General features: G+C 46.2%; 1 protein-coding gene across 3 annotated transcripts in view; it reads right to left on the minus strand.

The window, feature by feature from the left end:
• Positions 1-360: 360 nt before the first annotated feature.
• Positions 361-16,932, minus strand: part of LOC119442195 (uncharacterized) — a 33,840-nt gene continuing 17,268 nt past the window's right edge. For 2 of the 3 annotated variants that reach the window (XM_037706972.2, XM_049661960.1), the window contains 8 exons: positions 13,609-13,810; positions 13,285-13,388; positions 11,212-11,414; positions 8,198-8,366; positions 6,370-6,642; positions 3,095-3,239; positions 1,229-1,489; positions 361-577 (listed from right to left, as the gene is read on the minus strand). In XM_037706972.2, coding sequence (XP_037562900.1) covers positions 450-577; positions 1,229-1,489; positions 3,095-3,239; positions 6,370-6,642; positions 8,198-8,366; positions 11,212-11,414; positions 13,285-13,388; positions 13,609-13,810 — 1,485 coding nt within the window. In that variant the 3' untranslated portion in view covers positions 361-449. The remainder of the gene's footprint in view (positions 578-1,228; positions 1,490-3,094; positions 3,240-6,369; positions 6,643-8,197; positions 8,367-11,211; positions 11,415-13,284; positions 13,389-13,608; positions 13,811-16,932) is intronic. The other variant, XM_037706973.2, reaches the window with a different exon arrangement.

Consider the following 16,932-nt stretch of genomic DNA (forward strand, 5'->3'; position numbering starts at 1 on the left):
TTTGCCAGGGTGGCACCAAATTCATATCGTTGAACGCATTGCAATGTCCTTTTTGAAATCTATATATGCTAATACAAACGACATCTGTTCTTAGCACTTTTTACCTGCAACTACCCCCTTGCTGAACCCTGCAATGCTACATCGCGGCATCAAACAGGTTACAAAGCCGGCTTGTTCGAAGTCCTTTCTGCATTGCGCAGTCGCCTATTTTCAGCGAACATGGTGTCAAAAACGACGCTAGTCAGCGAGATGAGTGTTCCTGTTCTCGTTCTTCCATGTATTTTCTTTCAGGTTTTAACGACAATTGCACAGACACTAGGATGTGTGCGTGAAAGTTTTAATAATAGTTCATTTGGCACTAAAAACAGGACTGTATAATACAAACGCAGTGGAGGGCGCAGCCATCTCCGGCGCAGGCAATATACGCACATTGCGCCGAGTTACATATTTCAAACAATTGGCTTATCAGCAAACTTGGCAAGTAGCTGCTTCTTGAGTACTTTTCCATTCTCTGCCTTCGGGAGGGACTCCAGGAAGATCACTCCGCCGTACAGGTACTTGTAAACAGCCGTTTGCCCTGCGTGCGAGAGCATAAAGAAAACGAGCGACGACATGAAAACAGCATTGGCTCCTATATTCTTAGAGCTGTTCGGACATTACCTGCTTTGATAACTGCGCGGTTTAGCCGTTTTCCTTTAACGGAGTGCCGCAAGCGACGTGTAGGTGCACTCGTATTTATGGACCTTAATACATGCAGAGTTATCAGCAACGCCCCTAAGAATCGTTCATTTTCCCTAATTCTATCTGAAATATTTAGTTCATGTTCTATATTTAAAAAAATGAAAGCGAAACTCACTGAACGCAGTACGAATGTAATTCACGTACGAATCCGACAAATTGTGAAACAAAAATGGCTGATATGACTATATGACAAGCATGCGCGAAAATAATGTCTGTCATTGACGAGATTATAAAGACAATTTCTTTTCCTAAAATGAACAATGAATAAAAACTGAACTGACTTTTTTTTTCCTTCTTTCTGCAATTCAGTAAACAGTAAGCATTATTACAGGTCCGAATACACGTTCCAATGAGCTCCCAGAACTCACGAATCTCATTAGAAGTCTCAGTTTACCACAGTTATTGCGTTAGATGTTTACGTAATTCGGAGTAAACATAGCATGTGCGAGAGCAATATTATAGTGCAATGAAAGAGCCAACGTCGTGCCTGCTACGAGCTTCTTCAGCTCCTCTTCGATCTTGTTGTGTGGCTCGTCGTACGAGGCGTTGAGCACGACGCAGGCAGCAGGTGCCTCGCCGTACTTGGCGCTCGGCACTCCAACCACGGCCACCTCGGCGACGGCGTCGTGAGTAAGCAAAATCTCCTCGAGCTCGCTGGGCGCCAGTTGGCTGTCCATGCACTTGATGAGCTGCTTCAACCGCTCCACCATGTACAGGTGGCCCTCGCGATCGTAGTACCCAAGATCCCCTGCGCAGGCACAAAAACCTCGTTGCTAAGTAGCCACGTTTATGCGGGTGATCGTTTAGTTTACGCCTTGACTTGCATTTTCTTCCTACCTGTTGTAGCCGAACCAATCATGTGCCTCAATTTTTTTGTCTCACACCATCCAGTCCACCATCGCAATAGGCTAGGTCTTCCTTTTCTTTTTCTTTTTTTTACTCGGCTAACTGAACCACAGATTATTGTTGGTCGAGTGAGGAGACATTAATGTCGAAATACAACGCAGGGGCTTCAGAGACGCCATATAGTATGAGGGCTCCGTAATAATATTTCTTATATGGGGGTTTTGTTACGTATACACCCAAAACGTGCACGATCTTTTTTTTTTTTGCAATCCGCTTATATCGGAATGCGCCGGCGGGATAAAAAATTGAACCCGCGGCCTTGCATACAGCCCCAATGCTACCGCGGCTGGTTTGACCTGTTATTTCTACGCATAAATTTTTAACACATTTTTTTTCTATTTCACCTGAACTATGTATGATATGTACAGTCTGTTTCACACTCAGGGGAAATCTCGGAGCGCATTCTATCGCGATGCGGCGAGCGCTGGAGTCGGGTGCCGGAAGCAGCTCGCGCAGGCGCAGACGCTCGAGCCGCGTTATCTTGCGTCGAGCAGTCGTCGCGGTTCAAGATAACGCGCCTCGAGCGTCTGCGCCTGCGCGAGCTGCTTCCGGCACCGGACTCCAGCGCTCGCCGCATCGCGATAGAATGCGCTCCGAGATTTCCCCTAAGTGTGAAACAGACTGTACCTGCGGGCATACCTACCCGATTCCGTTTTTGCATCAATGCGTCAGAATGTATAGCCCGTGGTGAGCATCATGATATGTATTCGGTCCGATGCCTAACGTGACCTTGGAACTCAAAACTTACTGTTCGACGTATCAATGAAATTCATCGTTTTTCAGCACAAGTTCACGACCTATTTTAGTTAATGGCGCCTACCTCCAGTGAGCCGAGAAGTAGTAATCGAGAGTTCATACTTTGGACAGCGTGCACACTTTTTTATCGGTTGATAGGACAGACGATTTACAAGCAAGCATTGTCTTCTCGAGCGAAAAGAATGAGATATGCTTGCTAATCCAGAAGGTAACTTCGATTCCTGCACACCAATGTATGCCATAAATATTCCTCTAAACAGCCTCCCTATTCTGCTTAGCGTCAATATAGTCGATGCAATCTGCATTCCTACTGTTGTCTATACATCGCACTGCTACCATGTCACTCTATGTCAATTTGCACCACGCCACAATGCCACACAATTCTCTAAATGTAAACGCTTTGAATTGCTACTTCTTCTTGTACTTAGTTATTTTACCAATTTAGCTCTTGTTTTTGCAAACCCAGAGACAGACAAACAACGATAGGCACTTCTCAATTTGTTATTGAGAAGGGCCTATCGAGCAAATAAGTTCAAAGAGGTTCTCTACATATCAGAACTCTCAGTGCAAACACTGCAGAATGAGTAAGGATCCGGCAAGAAAGAAAGTCACCCAAAACGTGCCAGGTACGAGAATACATTTAGCTTTCTTTTTCTGCACGCTTGCATTATCCTCGAACACTCGCATGTACCTGTCCGCAGCCATCCGTCGCTGTCAAGTACTTCCGCCGTGGCTTCGGGACGGCGGTGATAGCCCTTCATGACGTTGGGACTCCGGACGCAGAGTTCTCCCTGCTCGAACGGCTCCAAAAGCTTTCCGCTGTTCACGTCGACCACCTAGAACACGTCATGCAGAAGGGACCGTCAAATCACGCGCAGAACACAATTTGCGTACTACTATTTCTGGCCGCTTCCAGTCTTTTCGGGACGTCTGACCAAACATACGACCGAGTCTATGCTCTTAGCAGACAACGTGAGCATTCACAGAACCAGACATCTTTCCTTGGAGTATGAGAAACAGTCAGTGGCTTTCACTTTGTACCATATAGATGGTCGCCACTCTTAACTTTCCATGTGGTTTTGTTTCCCTATGTGCTTGCTCATCTTGCAGACGGCAGCGACTGCGCAATGCAGACGCAGAGACGCAACCTTCGACAGCCTCACCCCGACCGCGTGCTTATCAATAAGCCTTTCCGATGGCCTTGCCTTGTATGAAGTTTTCTGGAGCTTATTCTCCTGAAATGTGGCATTGCGTTCAATGCCTGGTTTTTGGCCTTAGCAACAAGCCGATATGACATTCAGCAAGAAACCGAACACACCGTGAGCAAGCAACCAAAATACGACATTGACCACAGTAGACAAATAGCAATCAAAATTAAGTCTACCAGAAATCAAAACATCTGACTCGACGATGACGTGTTCCAATGGCGGTGAAGGACACCCATGCACGTGCGCGTGTGTGCACGAGTGCGCGTGGTTGTGTACTTAAGATGCGTGACACTTACCAGGCCATATGCGGCGGAAGTACTACGTTGTCGGCAACCATGAGAGCAGAGCAGACAGGTGCTCTTACAAGGAATAGAAATGTGTTTAGCTAAGAGTAAACTTCCATTAGTCTATTCAAATACGCATGAAATGCTGGAATGCCCTTATTACACTGCCGCTATACAAATGTCGATTACGTTCGTTCCACTTTAGAAAGTTCTGCCAACTGGTTGAAAAATTTTTTTACCTATTGCCCAAACTGTTTTATGAAAATTGCAGTTAGTCGACAATGGTAACTTTAAGGAACAGAAATGTAGAACCAAGCTTAAAACTTTGGAACGCAGCCACCCTTGTGGCAATCAATTTTCCCAAAGCCCAGACGACTAGCACGTGCTGTGGAAGTTGGTAAGACTAGATAAGCTGAGCCCGCTATAGCATATTCTAGCTTTTACAGTAAGACCATTAAACCTTGTTTAAAAATATCGCGAATGTATTTTAGGAAGAAGCACCAGAAAGCACCCAATTTTCTTTTGACTAATATATATATATATATATATATATATATCGCAGTTTTCACGGTAGATCACCCTTTAAACTTAAGAATGAATTTTGTAATAACGGTAAAACTAGCTAGCATTGATAAGGTAAAATACGCGATATCACGCTCTTATAGAAGAGCTCTGACTTTGTAAAGCTTTCAATGCGGTGAATAAAGTTCAACATATTATGCCACTTACTCGCTTTATAATTCATTGAGTGTGATTTATTAAAGCGGTGTCATCCTTTAGATTTATTCAGCAATATGTCGCTATTTGTTTATTAAAATGAACTAAATAAAACGGTAGTATAGGAATATGTCAGCGCTCCACCAGAAATAAATGTCCCGCACATAGCACTGCCACGCCCGCTGGATAAAAGCGGCCGTGGCACTGCTATCACTGAAAATAAGTTTTACAAATATATATTCGGAGGTTCTACTCGTCATAACCCCGATACGATTACGGGGCGCGCCGTATAGTGGGAAACTCCGGGGTAATTTTACTACCTGAGGTTCTTTAACGGGCACCAAATGCACTGTACACAGGCCTTTCTGTATTTAGCCCCCATCAAATTGCGACCGCAACAGCCTGCAGCTCTGCAGCGCCGCGCCAAGGCCACCACACCACCATGGCGGGTAGCATTGAAAATACAGTTGCCTTTCGGAAATTTCTATTCGGCAGGGCTCCCTATAGCTATTCAACTTATACGAAATCAAAATTAAATAGTTGGCTCAAAATCAGGATCCATTTGAGTGACACTTCACGTTCACGAGCACGTTCGCAATGACCGCTCCAGCAAGTAATCCTGCAACATCGACATATACCGCAAAGCCTAGTGGGCGTGGCTTTCGGGCTCGAAGAACCATTATTAGATATAAAGAATCATTTTCACCTCCGCCACGGGTGGTTGCCGCTCTTCGACTTGTTTGACATCACTTTTGGTTGTCTTTCTAAACAATTACTTTTTTTTTTGCGGGGCCACGACAAAGTCTGGGATATTCTCATCGACCAATAAATTGAATTTCTGTGAGCGCGAACTATCGTCTTAGCAGCTTCATTTCGCCGGGCGAAAATACATTAGCGTTTCCATTATCGACCGCACGATATACGGTGAAACCATGATTACTATAACAAATTCCGTTGGAGAGTTGAAAGCGTTGCTCGTCGCTCGAGCACAGCCAGCGCTTTCGATGCCAATGATATCAGCTCTAATCCAACAGCTGCTCACACAATGTAGTCTTAATTGACCAACATTCTATATTGAAAGCACAAGACTATTTCCTTCAGCAAGCATGGGTGACTTTCGAGACTTCGCAACAGATTAATAATCGAGAAAGCTAGTGCAACTGAAAATAACAAACTTCAACTCAACATGAACCTCATTTGTTGCATTCAGGACTATCACGTGTTCGTCGCTCCTTTCTCCTTTGTCCATTTTTGTATATTCATCCTGTTAAGTATACAATGAACAGTTGCAGGCTGGCCCAGATAACCATTATTCTGTGCAGTGCTTATATCACATGTGTCTTACATGCTCATTGCACGAATATTCGCGTTTTAGTTGGGAAAGTGTATTTCAGAAGGACAAAAGAGTGAATATTACCATTATGTGTCACGAGCCAGCGCCAAGAAAGAAGTTAGGAATGGTACGCGCGCTCGGCAAGATGCGGGCGCTGAAAAAGACGGAAGTGGAGACTGAAGACGCAGGCTTGAGTGCATCTACGCCATCTTGTGCAGCTGTCTGTCTCGCCGACGCTGTGCACATTTTTCAAGTGTCTTTTCGTGACACTATGTTGGTTTTGAGAGATCTATGCTACCTTAAGTTCACTGCGGCGCGTAATATGTGCTATTAGGTAGAAGGTACTGCTCACCTCACGAACACTTATTCGCAAACAGACACAGCTTGAATTGAGGTGAGGTGTTGCGCTGTTCAGATGACTTACTTTGACTTCACAGCCAGCGCAAGGGAGTCCCATGTTGTCTACGGTGAACTCGCCCACCTTGGTGGTGCTGACCAGACCGAACGTCTCGGTCATCCCGTAGAGGTTGGCCAACGTAGACGGAGTCATCATGTCGCAGATATCGCGCGCCATGCTGCTGGACACGGTGCTCCCGCCAAACACAATCTTATCTACGTGCGGCAACTTTCGCCCCGAGCTCTTTGCCTCGTTGATAAACATCTGCATCTTCACTGGCACGCCCACCAGCGTTGTGATCTGAAGAACAAAAACAGAAGCAGTAAAAAGTTTGTTCGTGTTTTCTTGGCGGAATGATGTGTTGCGCTATTCCTGGCGAAAGAATAGAGTTACTCGCAAATGCAAATAAGATTTAGTTACAATCCTCAGACGTATTCAGCGTAGCTCCAGGTAAGCGATTCAGTCTGTCTCCAGGTAAGCGAATATCGTCACACTAGATGTGCTGAATTCAATGATAAGCTGGGGAGTTTGCATGACGCTATGCGTTAGCTGAAATTCTGAATGGCGTGCGTAGCCGGTACTGTTCAAGAGAGGCTACATGAAACAAATGAATTGGGTTTCTGAAGCGGCGAAGGCGGGCAGAACATTGCAGCCTTGCTCAATGCTAGGAAAGAAAGCGTTACGTGTGCGCGTGAGTACAGAGGGTCCGGGCACATATCCCTTTCTCCGCTTATTATAGCGATGACGTGGACTGTTGTGATAAACGCGCCCTCACAAGATGAGAAACAACTACGTCAAAAAGCCGGCGAGCAAGTTCTGAACAGTTGAAGTCTTAATGGGAAGGCACTTGTGTCACGGAAGGTCCGAACCAACAAATTGTCAAGCGGGGTACCAGGATCGCTTCAGCATAGTGGCAGTTTAAATCGCAGGAAAGTGCATTGGCATCAGACACTGGTATTCGTAAAGTAAGTTTTGAAATTAGGCAACCTCGCAATATTTTTCTATGGCAGAGAGCGAGACGCTCGAATGTTGTACATTGACCGCAGTTCGTATTTTTTTCGCCTTGGACACACCCTAGGGCGGTATTTATGCAAAACTTCTACGTGTAGCTAATGAAAAGAAAAAATTTTTGCAGCAACAACACCAGCATGAGCTTTTAAACCGTGCAATCGTTGCACGGCGCCTCTAATTTTCTCAGCGTTTCTATTTGTATTGCGCTAGTAAATACACGAATGCTGCAGGCGCGTCCACGTTGTCGCCGTTGGTACCGGTGCCGTCGTCGTCGTGCTGTCCCGCTATCGACGGTGGTTAGTCGGTTACGAAATACCCTCATTGGCTGCAAAAACGACGAAGTGAAGTGGGCACACCACCTTCAACGCACCGCTCACTCAGCTAGCTGGCCGGAGCCAGGACAGCGTTTGGCCTTCCGCTACTGGCACGAGCGTCGTCAGCACGCATACTATAAGCACACTGGTGTTCTTGCTGAGCTGCGGCGTGTATGTGCACTGGTCTGAGCGGAGCGGACAGTAGATGTCAAACAGTATCTAATGCACTAGGTGCCGACTAACACCGACAGGAAATCAGTCGGCGTTAGTCACAACACATCACTATGTTGTGTCATGGGGGCGTTAAGTGTCGTATCTCCTTGTGTGACTCACTTCATACTATAACGTGATATGTCTGCCACCAGGCAAACTTCTCCAGTTTTCAATAAAGAACACCTATTTCTGTTATAGTATATTCCTAGCAACATCTGTTGAGCGTTGGAAAGGTTATGCCTTCGTTACTTCGGTATCCCAGCGTGTCTATTTGTGATATACGACCCAAAACAAAAACTGAAGAAACATGTACGCACCCCGTATGTTCGGACAACGTCCAAGAATCTGTCTAGCGGTAAGGTAGGCTCCCGCAGGATCGTCGTAGCCCCCAAACACGGAGCGAAGACGTTCAGTGCGAAGCCAGACACATGAGTTAGCGGATTCCAAGCGAGGTAAACGTCTTCTTCCGTAATGAACTCTAACTTGCTGCGAGAGAAAAATTATATGGAACTGTGTTACGTCGAAAAAGCGTTCTCGTGGAGTCCATCAGTCACGTCTCATTTCGTCATAGAAATTGACATGTCAACGGCACTGCCGAAGTCTTATACACAACGCGTTTAACCTCATACTGGCGCCCTGCCAAATTAACTACATGCCAACAATTTTGACAAGCTACATTTCCTTGAATAATGTGCTCTGTCAAATAGTATACGTGGAGTCCTTCAGCTGCGCTCAAGAAATAAAACGTCATCTGAAGAACAAAAGCTACGCCACCGTTTCGTAAAACATGGTTAACGCATTTTACGTGCGTAATACGACTGTTCTGAACCCCTGAAATGCCATACTCTCCAATTTTCATTAAATGAGCCCTAAATCACTTATAGAATGAAAATATGTTACGCTGGCACGGTTTACAAGTCAAATACTACGATGTCACAGTATTGAGACGATTCAGGATAATAGGACCTTTGGTGCCACTTTCACTGCATCGCGCACCTTTACACACATAGAATCGCCGAATGACGCTGATGGAAGAGATGCCAACCTACAACTTGCAGTTTCTCTCTCTCTCTACCCTCCCCTCTCACTCCTCCCATGATGGATGCAATAGAGGTTTTTGCTCAATTCAATTCAATTTTCCCGCGTTCGCCCTGCTCTCGCGCCATCTGTTGGGACCTTTTATTACTGTTGGCTTAAAGCCGGCTACATAGCCGCGGCTTCAGTCGGCTCGTTTTTAACGCGTAGCGTCCCTTCGACACGATTTCTAACGCGTTCGACCCTATTTCTAACCCGTTAGACACCATTTCTAACACGTTGATTTTCCTTTACTAATGTAAAAACCAGTCCAATGTGTATTCTTAATTAAGTGAACTCTGTGGATCACGGTTATGTACATATATTTTGCCTCGAATAGGCCTGAGGTTTCCTTTGCTGTGTATAATGTTGAAGTGTATTACCCTGTGCCACCAGTGCTAGTAGCTTGGTTGGTTATGGCCGGGCGGTTGAATAGAGTGACCGACAGACAGGCTAAGTTTTTCACGTTTAGGTAGCCCAAGAATGAATAAGGGGAATCGCGCGTAAAATTAAAATGTGCCCCACCAGCGTACATGCCCCATCTGGGAAATATGCGAGATTAAGTTGGACGCCACCGAGCTGGGAGAGGATAGCGAGCGCCGGAGGAGGGCTCCTGGAGATGGTGAGGAGCAAGCGACAGGGGAAGGGACGGAGGAGCGCGCAGTAAAGGGGTTAGGGAAAGGACGGTGGCAGAGCGTTGCGGAGGAGGAGAGTAGGCGGAGGCGCACTGGGTTCAGCTCGTCTGGTAGTCGCTAAGGGATCTTGTCTGCGCTATGGATGTACCGGGTACGACTGGCGATCGAGAGGCTGAGCGTGGTGCGAGAAGGATGGAGCACAATGCAAGTGGATGCAGGCCGAGCGTGAGTCGACTGACCCCGACTGTGACAACGCGGGTTACACGCAAGCATATGGAAATAGCACACATGCGCTTGCACGTAACCCGCGTTCACGAAGTGAAACGTCAGTATATTTTTTAATGCGAGGCATATCTTGGCGAACATTTGCTACTTTGACAGTATCTATCTACTAGCCGCCTACGTCTTTGTGCTCTCATGATCGTTTCGTTAACTTGGAATGTACCAAAATTGGCATAATATGACAAGAGTATATGACGAACATAAATGATATGTCATGACATGCGTGTCATGTAGGTCATAAAACAGCCGCCTAGGTCCTTGTGCTCTCATGGTTCTTTCGTTAACTTGGTAGATGGCAAAATTGGCATAGTATGACAGGACTGCATTACGAACATAAGTGACAGGTGATGACATAAATGTCATAACATGCGTGTTGTGTAGGTCATTACAATGACCCAGCAAAAAAGATTAACGCTCAAAAACCACTGAAATTGGTTTGTACGTGGGTACTGACTGAAGGAAACACTAAAGGACGCTGGTAGAAGTCAGGGATGAGCATGACTCAGCAAAAATGTCAATGACTCAGCGAAAAAAAGGTTACTCAAAAACCACTGGAATGCGTTCGGATGTGAGCACTAAGTGAAGGAAACACTAATGGATGGTGGTAGAAGTGATAGTCATGAGCATGACTCAGCGAAAGAAAGATTAACACTCAAAAACCAATGGAATGGGTTCGGATGTAGTACTAAGTGAGGGAAAAGGTTAAAGGTTGATGGTAGAAGTCATAGTCATGACCATGACTATGGCTTTCGCCTTAAGGTCTCTTAGGTGTAGCTAAAAGGACTCGTGAGGACTCATGACGTGAATGTCATGACATGCTTGTCATGTAGGTCATGAAAGATCCGCCTACGTCTTGGTGCTCTAATGGTCGTTTCGTTAACTTTGTAGGCTCCCTGCACACTGCACACTTCGCATAACATCGATTCCCACAGGGCGTGGGATATGCCGGCTTTTTTTATTTAATTTACGACCACGTGAACACAGCAGACAAGAAAGCCAAAGAAAGCAATAATTGTCCCTACTAATGAAATCAACTTCCCTTATGTGTTCCCGGGCTTCATTATCTTGTTGGCTTCATGTGGTTGTAAATGATTTGTAGGCGTACTTTTCCTCAAAAAAGGACGAAGTATTTCCTCGCAGAGAAGAATATCCAACAAAACTAGTCAGTAAATTACATTCCGCCACAAAGCCCGTTTAATTTAAATAGCATGCCCAAGAAAAGGTAACGTAATATAACATCTTTCTCATCCGATCTAGTTCGCAATTTGTTTTACTATCGGGCAACTGAGACAAAATTTGTCGGTCATGCAAGGCTCTCTAGTGGAAATAACTTTTTGTACCTGAATGAAAGAAACGTGGAAACGTAAGCTTTGTGCGTGATTTCCACGCCCTTCGGCAAGCCCGTGGTGCCGGATGTGTAGAGAATGACAACGACGTCTTCGGCCGTGTCAACGGGCTCGTCCTCGCCTTGCCACGATTCCTCACCAATAGTCTGAAACCGGAGGACATTCACGAAGCCGGACACATCTCCGACTGCATACGCCTGTGGAAAAACAAATACAAGCTGTACCAGCCAACTGCAGCAAATATGATAACGTCACTTCTAATCGTGTTCCGCATAGCTTCCATTAAGCAAGTATAGAACATGTCTGAAAAATGTTTCTACTTACTAAGTGGTCCATGAGTGTCGGCTCTTCAATCAGTCGAGCTTCTTGCCTCTGTTACGTAGGGTACCCACTTTCTATAATCTTGTTCCACATGCCAACTAAGTGCAAAATATTTTTCACTTGCAGAAACGGAACGCGATTAAGAGTATTCCAGTAATTGTAAGAAATATACATGCCTTTGCAATACAGAAATAACCAGCGACACCTAACCAATCTTTATGCATTCTTCACGCGCGAAGTAAACGGGGTTTAGCCTCTTCGCATGTGCAGTCTCATGCTGTGACAATGCGAGATGAACCTATAAATCATGTTCGATAGGGAAACCCAATAAGGCAAACATTTATTAGACAATTCGTATGTAAACTTTGAGAAATTGCCGAGTGACAGCTCCTGGTAGAACTGTCCACTTGGAAATGCTGGGTAGGCAAATATTTTGGTGTGTCTAACTAGCCCGATAAGTGCGGGCTTAAAAATTTACCAAATATCTCAAAGCTGGGTGATTTGGTGGTAATTGATGTCTCATTTTACGCAAGCACAAGAATGGCGAGGAAAAAAATTAGAAAATTTCTTAATGCGTCTGCCGTACTTGTGCACTCTGCTGTTCAGTCATGAAGTAATTGGTGCTTTGTCAAGTAACAGAGCCATGTGTGTCCTGAAAATGTGCTAAAATGACCGTGTACTACGCCACGAAGGGCTCAAAAATATTTCAGTCGCTTTAAACCTGAAATTCTTAGTGAGCTCTTATCTAAACAACCAGTTTTTGGCTACAAAGCTGATAACTGCTTATAGTTACATTATCACGTGACATCTGCTATTCCTTATACTCTTTTATGAGTAGAGTTAATATTGGTGCTGTATACGCTCCATGCCATCATGGTAAGTGATTTGTCGCATACGTTCTAGCTCCCTCATGGCAACACCGGATGTGACGGGGTGTTGGCAATGGGCCTTCTAACAGCTCCAAAGTTTTCATCTTTGGTGGTTCAAGAGGGAGCTCCGTGCGAGTGTTCCTACAGACCCAGAACCACTTCCCGCTGGTCTCCGTTGGTTGGGGCTGGTGCTTCAGTATGGGCTCCGCTCCTGCGGCGCGTTCTCAGACGGGACGTGCTCGAGTGGTAGCGGTGACACCGGCCACATCGGAGAAGACCCCCTTCCCTGCCTCCCTACTGTCACAGGAACCTGATCCTTCAACGACCTCCACGGAGCAAGTAGCACCACGGGAATCGCACAGGTTGGACTGTGGCCTGACCCCGCAACCGACCACAGTCCATCTTTTTTGGGAGTGCCAGCGCCCCTCTCAGCACCACGACCACCACCTGAAGGTGGCGCGAGTGTCGTCCTACGCAGCCTGGATTAGGCCGGTGACCGAATACGACCGAATATGACCGAATCTCATGGCTTTCTCATGACATTCATTCTCCTCAGGACCTCAATAAAGTTCGTACTTCCTCACTCTCATGACAAAACTCATGACTCACTCATGGCTTTCGCGAAGGACACACAGCTCCTAGAACAGCTTTGAATACGCCCACGGCCCCTCCCTAATCCACCCAACTGACCATATAGCAATCCTTGAATAAACATTTTACGCATCATATTTTTATCTTAAACTGTACACAGTTCCAGTAGTAAGTTGCATACCACACAAGCTTTTGTAGAATGTGAAGGAATCACATCTATTGCTTGAAAGCTCTACAATCCCTGTGCGGACTGCCTGACGCGATAAGTAGTTCGAGCGTTTCTCACCTTTAGTGGAATCTTCTCCATCACTTGCAAGGCTTTGGATGAATTACTCTGGTCTGTGAGAATCCACTCGCAATTACTGTCTTCTATTTGATATCGCAGTTCTCCTGAAACGCCAAAAATGAAAATTTTGTGGTGTTATTCCCGTAAGAAACGTTACTTAGGTCGGGAAGCAAACGTTCCTGTTGTGTGTGAATTGCAAGCAGTCGTTCCAAACGACTGTCGTACCCTAGGGGCGCATTCACTCGAACTGTACGACACCGCTAATTTGCAGGAAAACGCTTTGTAACAGCGATGTGCACGTGCGTTGTACTTAAGCGTACTCACTCTCAACGAAGGCTGCCTTGGCCATGACCAGCGTACCACCGGCGAATACGATTCCCATGGCAGCTACAATGGCGTCGAGAGCGTTTCCGAGCTGGCAGCATACCCGAGTGCCCCTCTTTAGGCCATCTCGGGAAAATCCCGCCGCGCATCGGCGTATACGGTGAAGGAGCTCGGCACCTGTCAGATGCGCGTCCACGTCGATCTGCAAATTCAGCAGGGAGTCAGCCACAATGTATTGACATCAGTAGTATAGCCAGGACTAATCCACGTAGATAGAAGTGTTCAACTTCTTATGATTTACAAAGAGGAGGGAATAGAGATGGGGCTTGTTGAGTTCACTTTTGCGTCATACGTGACCAATTTAGGGGAGAGACTAAAGGGCCATTGCCTGACGAAGCCTACCCTCCTATTCACAAACCGGGCGTTTGACCTATCGGTATGAAGGCGCCAACAAACCTCATTATTAGTAGGACATTAGCAACGGGTTTTCTTCCTTGAGAGGGGGGGGGGGGGGGGGGGGGCAGGAGTGTCTAGGTGTCGTCGAAACACCCCTTTCCTCTACTTGCGATACCATTGGACACTGAGTATACTAACCATATGAACAGTGCTCTCAGATTGAAACGATACAGTCTGTCCTACGTACTACCTTAAGCTTCTGCGATTCGCAGACGTCCCGCGTACCTTCATACACAGCACTCCCCAACAAACCCACGTCCTCACTCCGCAATGCTGGCACGCCTAGGGAGTAGGGACAACCGCATGGAAAATGAGCAAAGAAACTTCTCCGTATAGCTAGGCAAAGAGACATTCGAGGAGCAAATACACCCAGGTATACTCGCTCTCGCATCCGCTAGCACTCACGCCTGCGCACAAACAGCTGACGATTCCTGAAATGAGACACTCGTGTATACCGTGACTCGTGAGGGCGAGAGCGTTTTGAGCGTATGCTTACTGCTTTTGGTTGCCAATGAGCGGGACTGTGGTTCCCCGCTGCGCAAGCGGTGCGCTGCAAGAGCAGGCGTACATCGTCTGCTCGCGCGCTCTTGTTACGTGTGCCCTTCAGGCGCGGCACATATGATGTGCAAGTGAGGCACCGTTACGTTCATCTGAATAAAGCGAACGTCTGCACGAATGAATAGCAAACTGTATTATAGAAGTAAATTTCTAGAAAGAAATAATCAAGTTTGCTATGCCTTCATGCAAACGTTGACCTTATTCTGATGAACGTAACGGTGCCTTACTTGCATAGCATATGTGCCGCGTCAGAAGGGCAATGATGTCGCAAAATCGGCGGCGCGCACCGCTGAGAGCTCTGCTGTCGGCGCACAAGCGCGCTCCAGAGTACCTATGGTACCTCGATGTCAACGCCGCCTCCCGCAGTACAGGGTGGTGACACTCTTCGACCAGGCCCGCGCCGCTCCACCGTCGTATTGTGTCGGAGCTGTTGAAGCGGTCGTACATGTGCCTGCATTAGTGCGGCGCTATCGTGTTGCCTGGTGTTGCGGACGTGTTCGCTAAGTTTACTTTTCGGGCTCGCGACGTAAGACGAAAAGTTCGTGACAGTTTTATAGTTAAAGACACTCCGTCATGCGCGTTTGCTGCACACCTTTGTGCAGTAGCAAAATGGGAAAACGACACCTATGACTTAATTTACCCGCGACCGTGAACGCAAGAAAAAGTCTGCAAGAACCTTGTTCTGCTAAGCCATCATGTATAAATTTGTGTCTTCGTGTGAAACAGTTTAAAGGAAATTTTCGCAAGCACTAGGCGTTTGTCGTCGTAGTCACTTAATCAAGGCGATGAGAAGCCTGCTCGAACCCTATGTGTAATTTACAACAATCGCATGCACTGGGGATTTTTGTCGTGTTGCGGCTCAGCATTTATACTTGCACTGATTGTACCATTCAGGTGTAACGAGAGGGATGGAATAGGGAGGTAAAACAGCCGCAAGTATAATCTGACTGATTGGTTTTCATGTTCGTAAGAAGCATATAACATGAACTTTGTTTTGTCAGTGCTCCCACGTTTACGTGCTTGGCCTCCTGGGGCTTCAGGCAGGTGAACGTGTTGGTGAGCTGCCTTTAACCACATCTCATTTATTTCGAAGCTGTCTTCCTCGGGTTTTACGCAAGTGACATACATTTTGGCAATAAACTTTCCTTTCGTTTGGTGAGATGTGTCACTATATGCTGCTCTTTGTCACATTGCTGTGCTCACCGATGGGTTGTTGCATAAGAGAACGTAATGCAAATGTGTGTTTCTGCAAAACATTTAGGCTTTATACTTAAAAAGGCAGGAAATATACTATACCACAGGAATAAAATATTCACACGCCGAACACATGCACTAGGCTAGATGTTTGCAACGACGGTGTTCATTTATCAGTGTTTATAGGTCGTAAGATTGAGATCGCGTGCCTTGCTTTTCATTTATACCCATAATAAATTCTGTGGTTTTACGTGCCAGAAACACGATCTTATTGAGCGTAGTGGGGTCTTCGAAATAATTTTGATCAGCTGGGGTACTTTAACGTTAACATAAATCTACGTACACAAGCGTTTTTGAAGTTTGCCATCGTTGAATTTCGGCAGCCGCGGCCGTGATAAAAACCGCGACCTCGAGCTTGGTTTTTGACACTTTTCGGCCACGTACTGTATATCATTCTTACCTTTTACACGCACGATTTGTATCTCGACAACTACAGTACCTTCGGTTATTTGTAACGCTGCCGTATTTATTCATCTCGTTTTGTTCAATACCTTATGACATTACTCAACTATAGTTTTAAGCCAAAGTTGTGCTCGCCTTTTTGAAGGACAACCTTTAAGTGTACACCACATGCGTCAACAACCTGTTTTCAAAACAAGTTTGTGAGCGTAAACGAAGTGCGCAAAATATTATTAGTTATCTCCTGGGCTCGAAACTTGTTCTAGTATTGCTTTACTGTAAGCGTTCCACCTGTTTTTCTGACGAGATGTAAATGTGGCGATGCACTTAAGCGTTCAAAGTGCGAAAATTACAAGTTCCTGCTCTGTCAGCAAGCGAAGTACCTAAGTTTCCGCTGCCCGTCGTAGCGCGCCTTTACGTGTTCCGACACAATATGGCGGCGCAAGCGGACGTGTCACCACCCTGTACGGAGAAGCGCGGTATCGAGGCGCCCTAGGTAGGCTGGCTTGCAGCACCCCGCTGGCGTGGCGGGGAACCACAATCCCGGTCATTGGCAAGCGGAAGCAGTAAGCCTACGCTGAAAACTCTCTCACCCTCGTGGTATGCCACCATGCAACAGCTTGCATCCACGGGCTGCCACAGGTGGCGCTGCATGTA

Source organism: Dermacentor silvarum, chromosome 2, assembly GCF_013339745.2.
Source record: "Dermacentor silvarum isolate Dsil-2018 chromosome 2, BIME_Dsil_1.4, whole genome shotgun sequence".
In the NCBI taxonomy this organism is placed as follows: Eukaryota; Metazoa; Arthropoda; class Arachnida; order Ixodida; family Ixodidae; genus Dermacentor; species Dermacentor silvarum.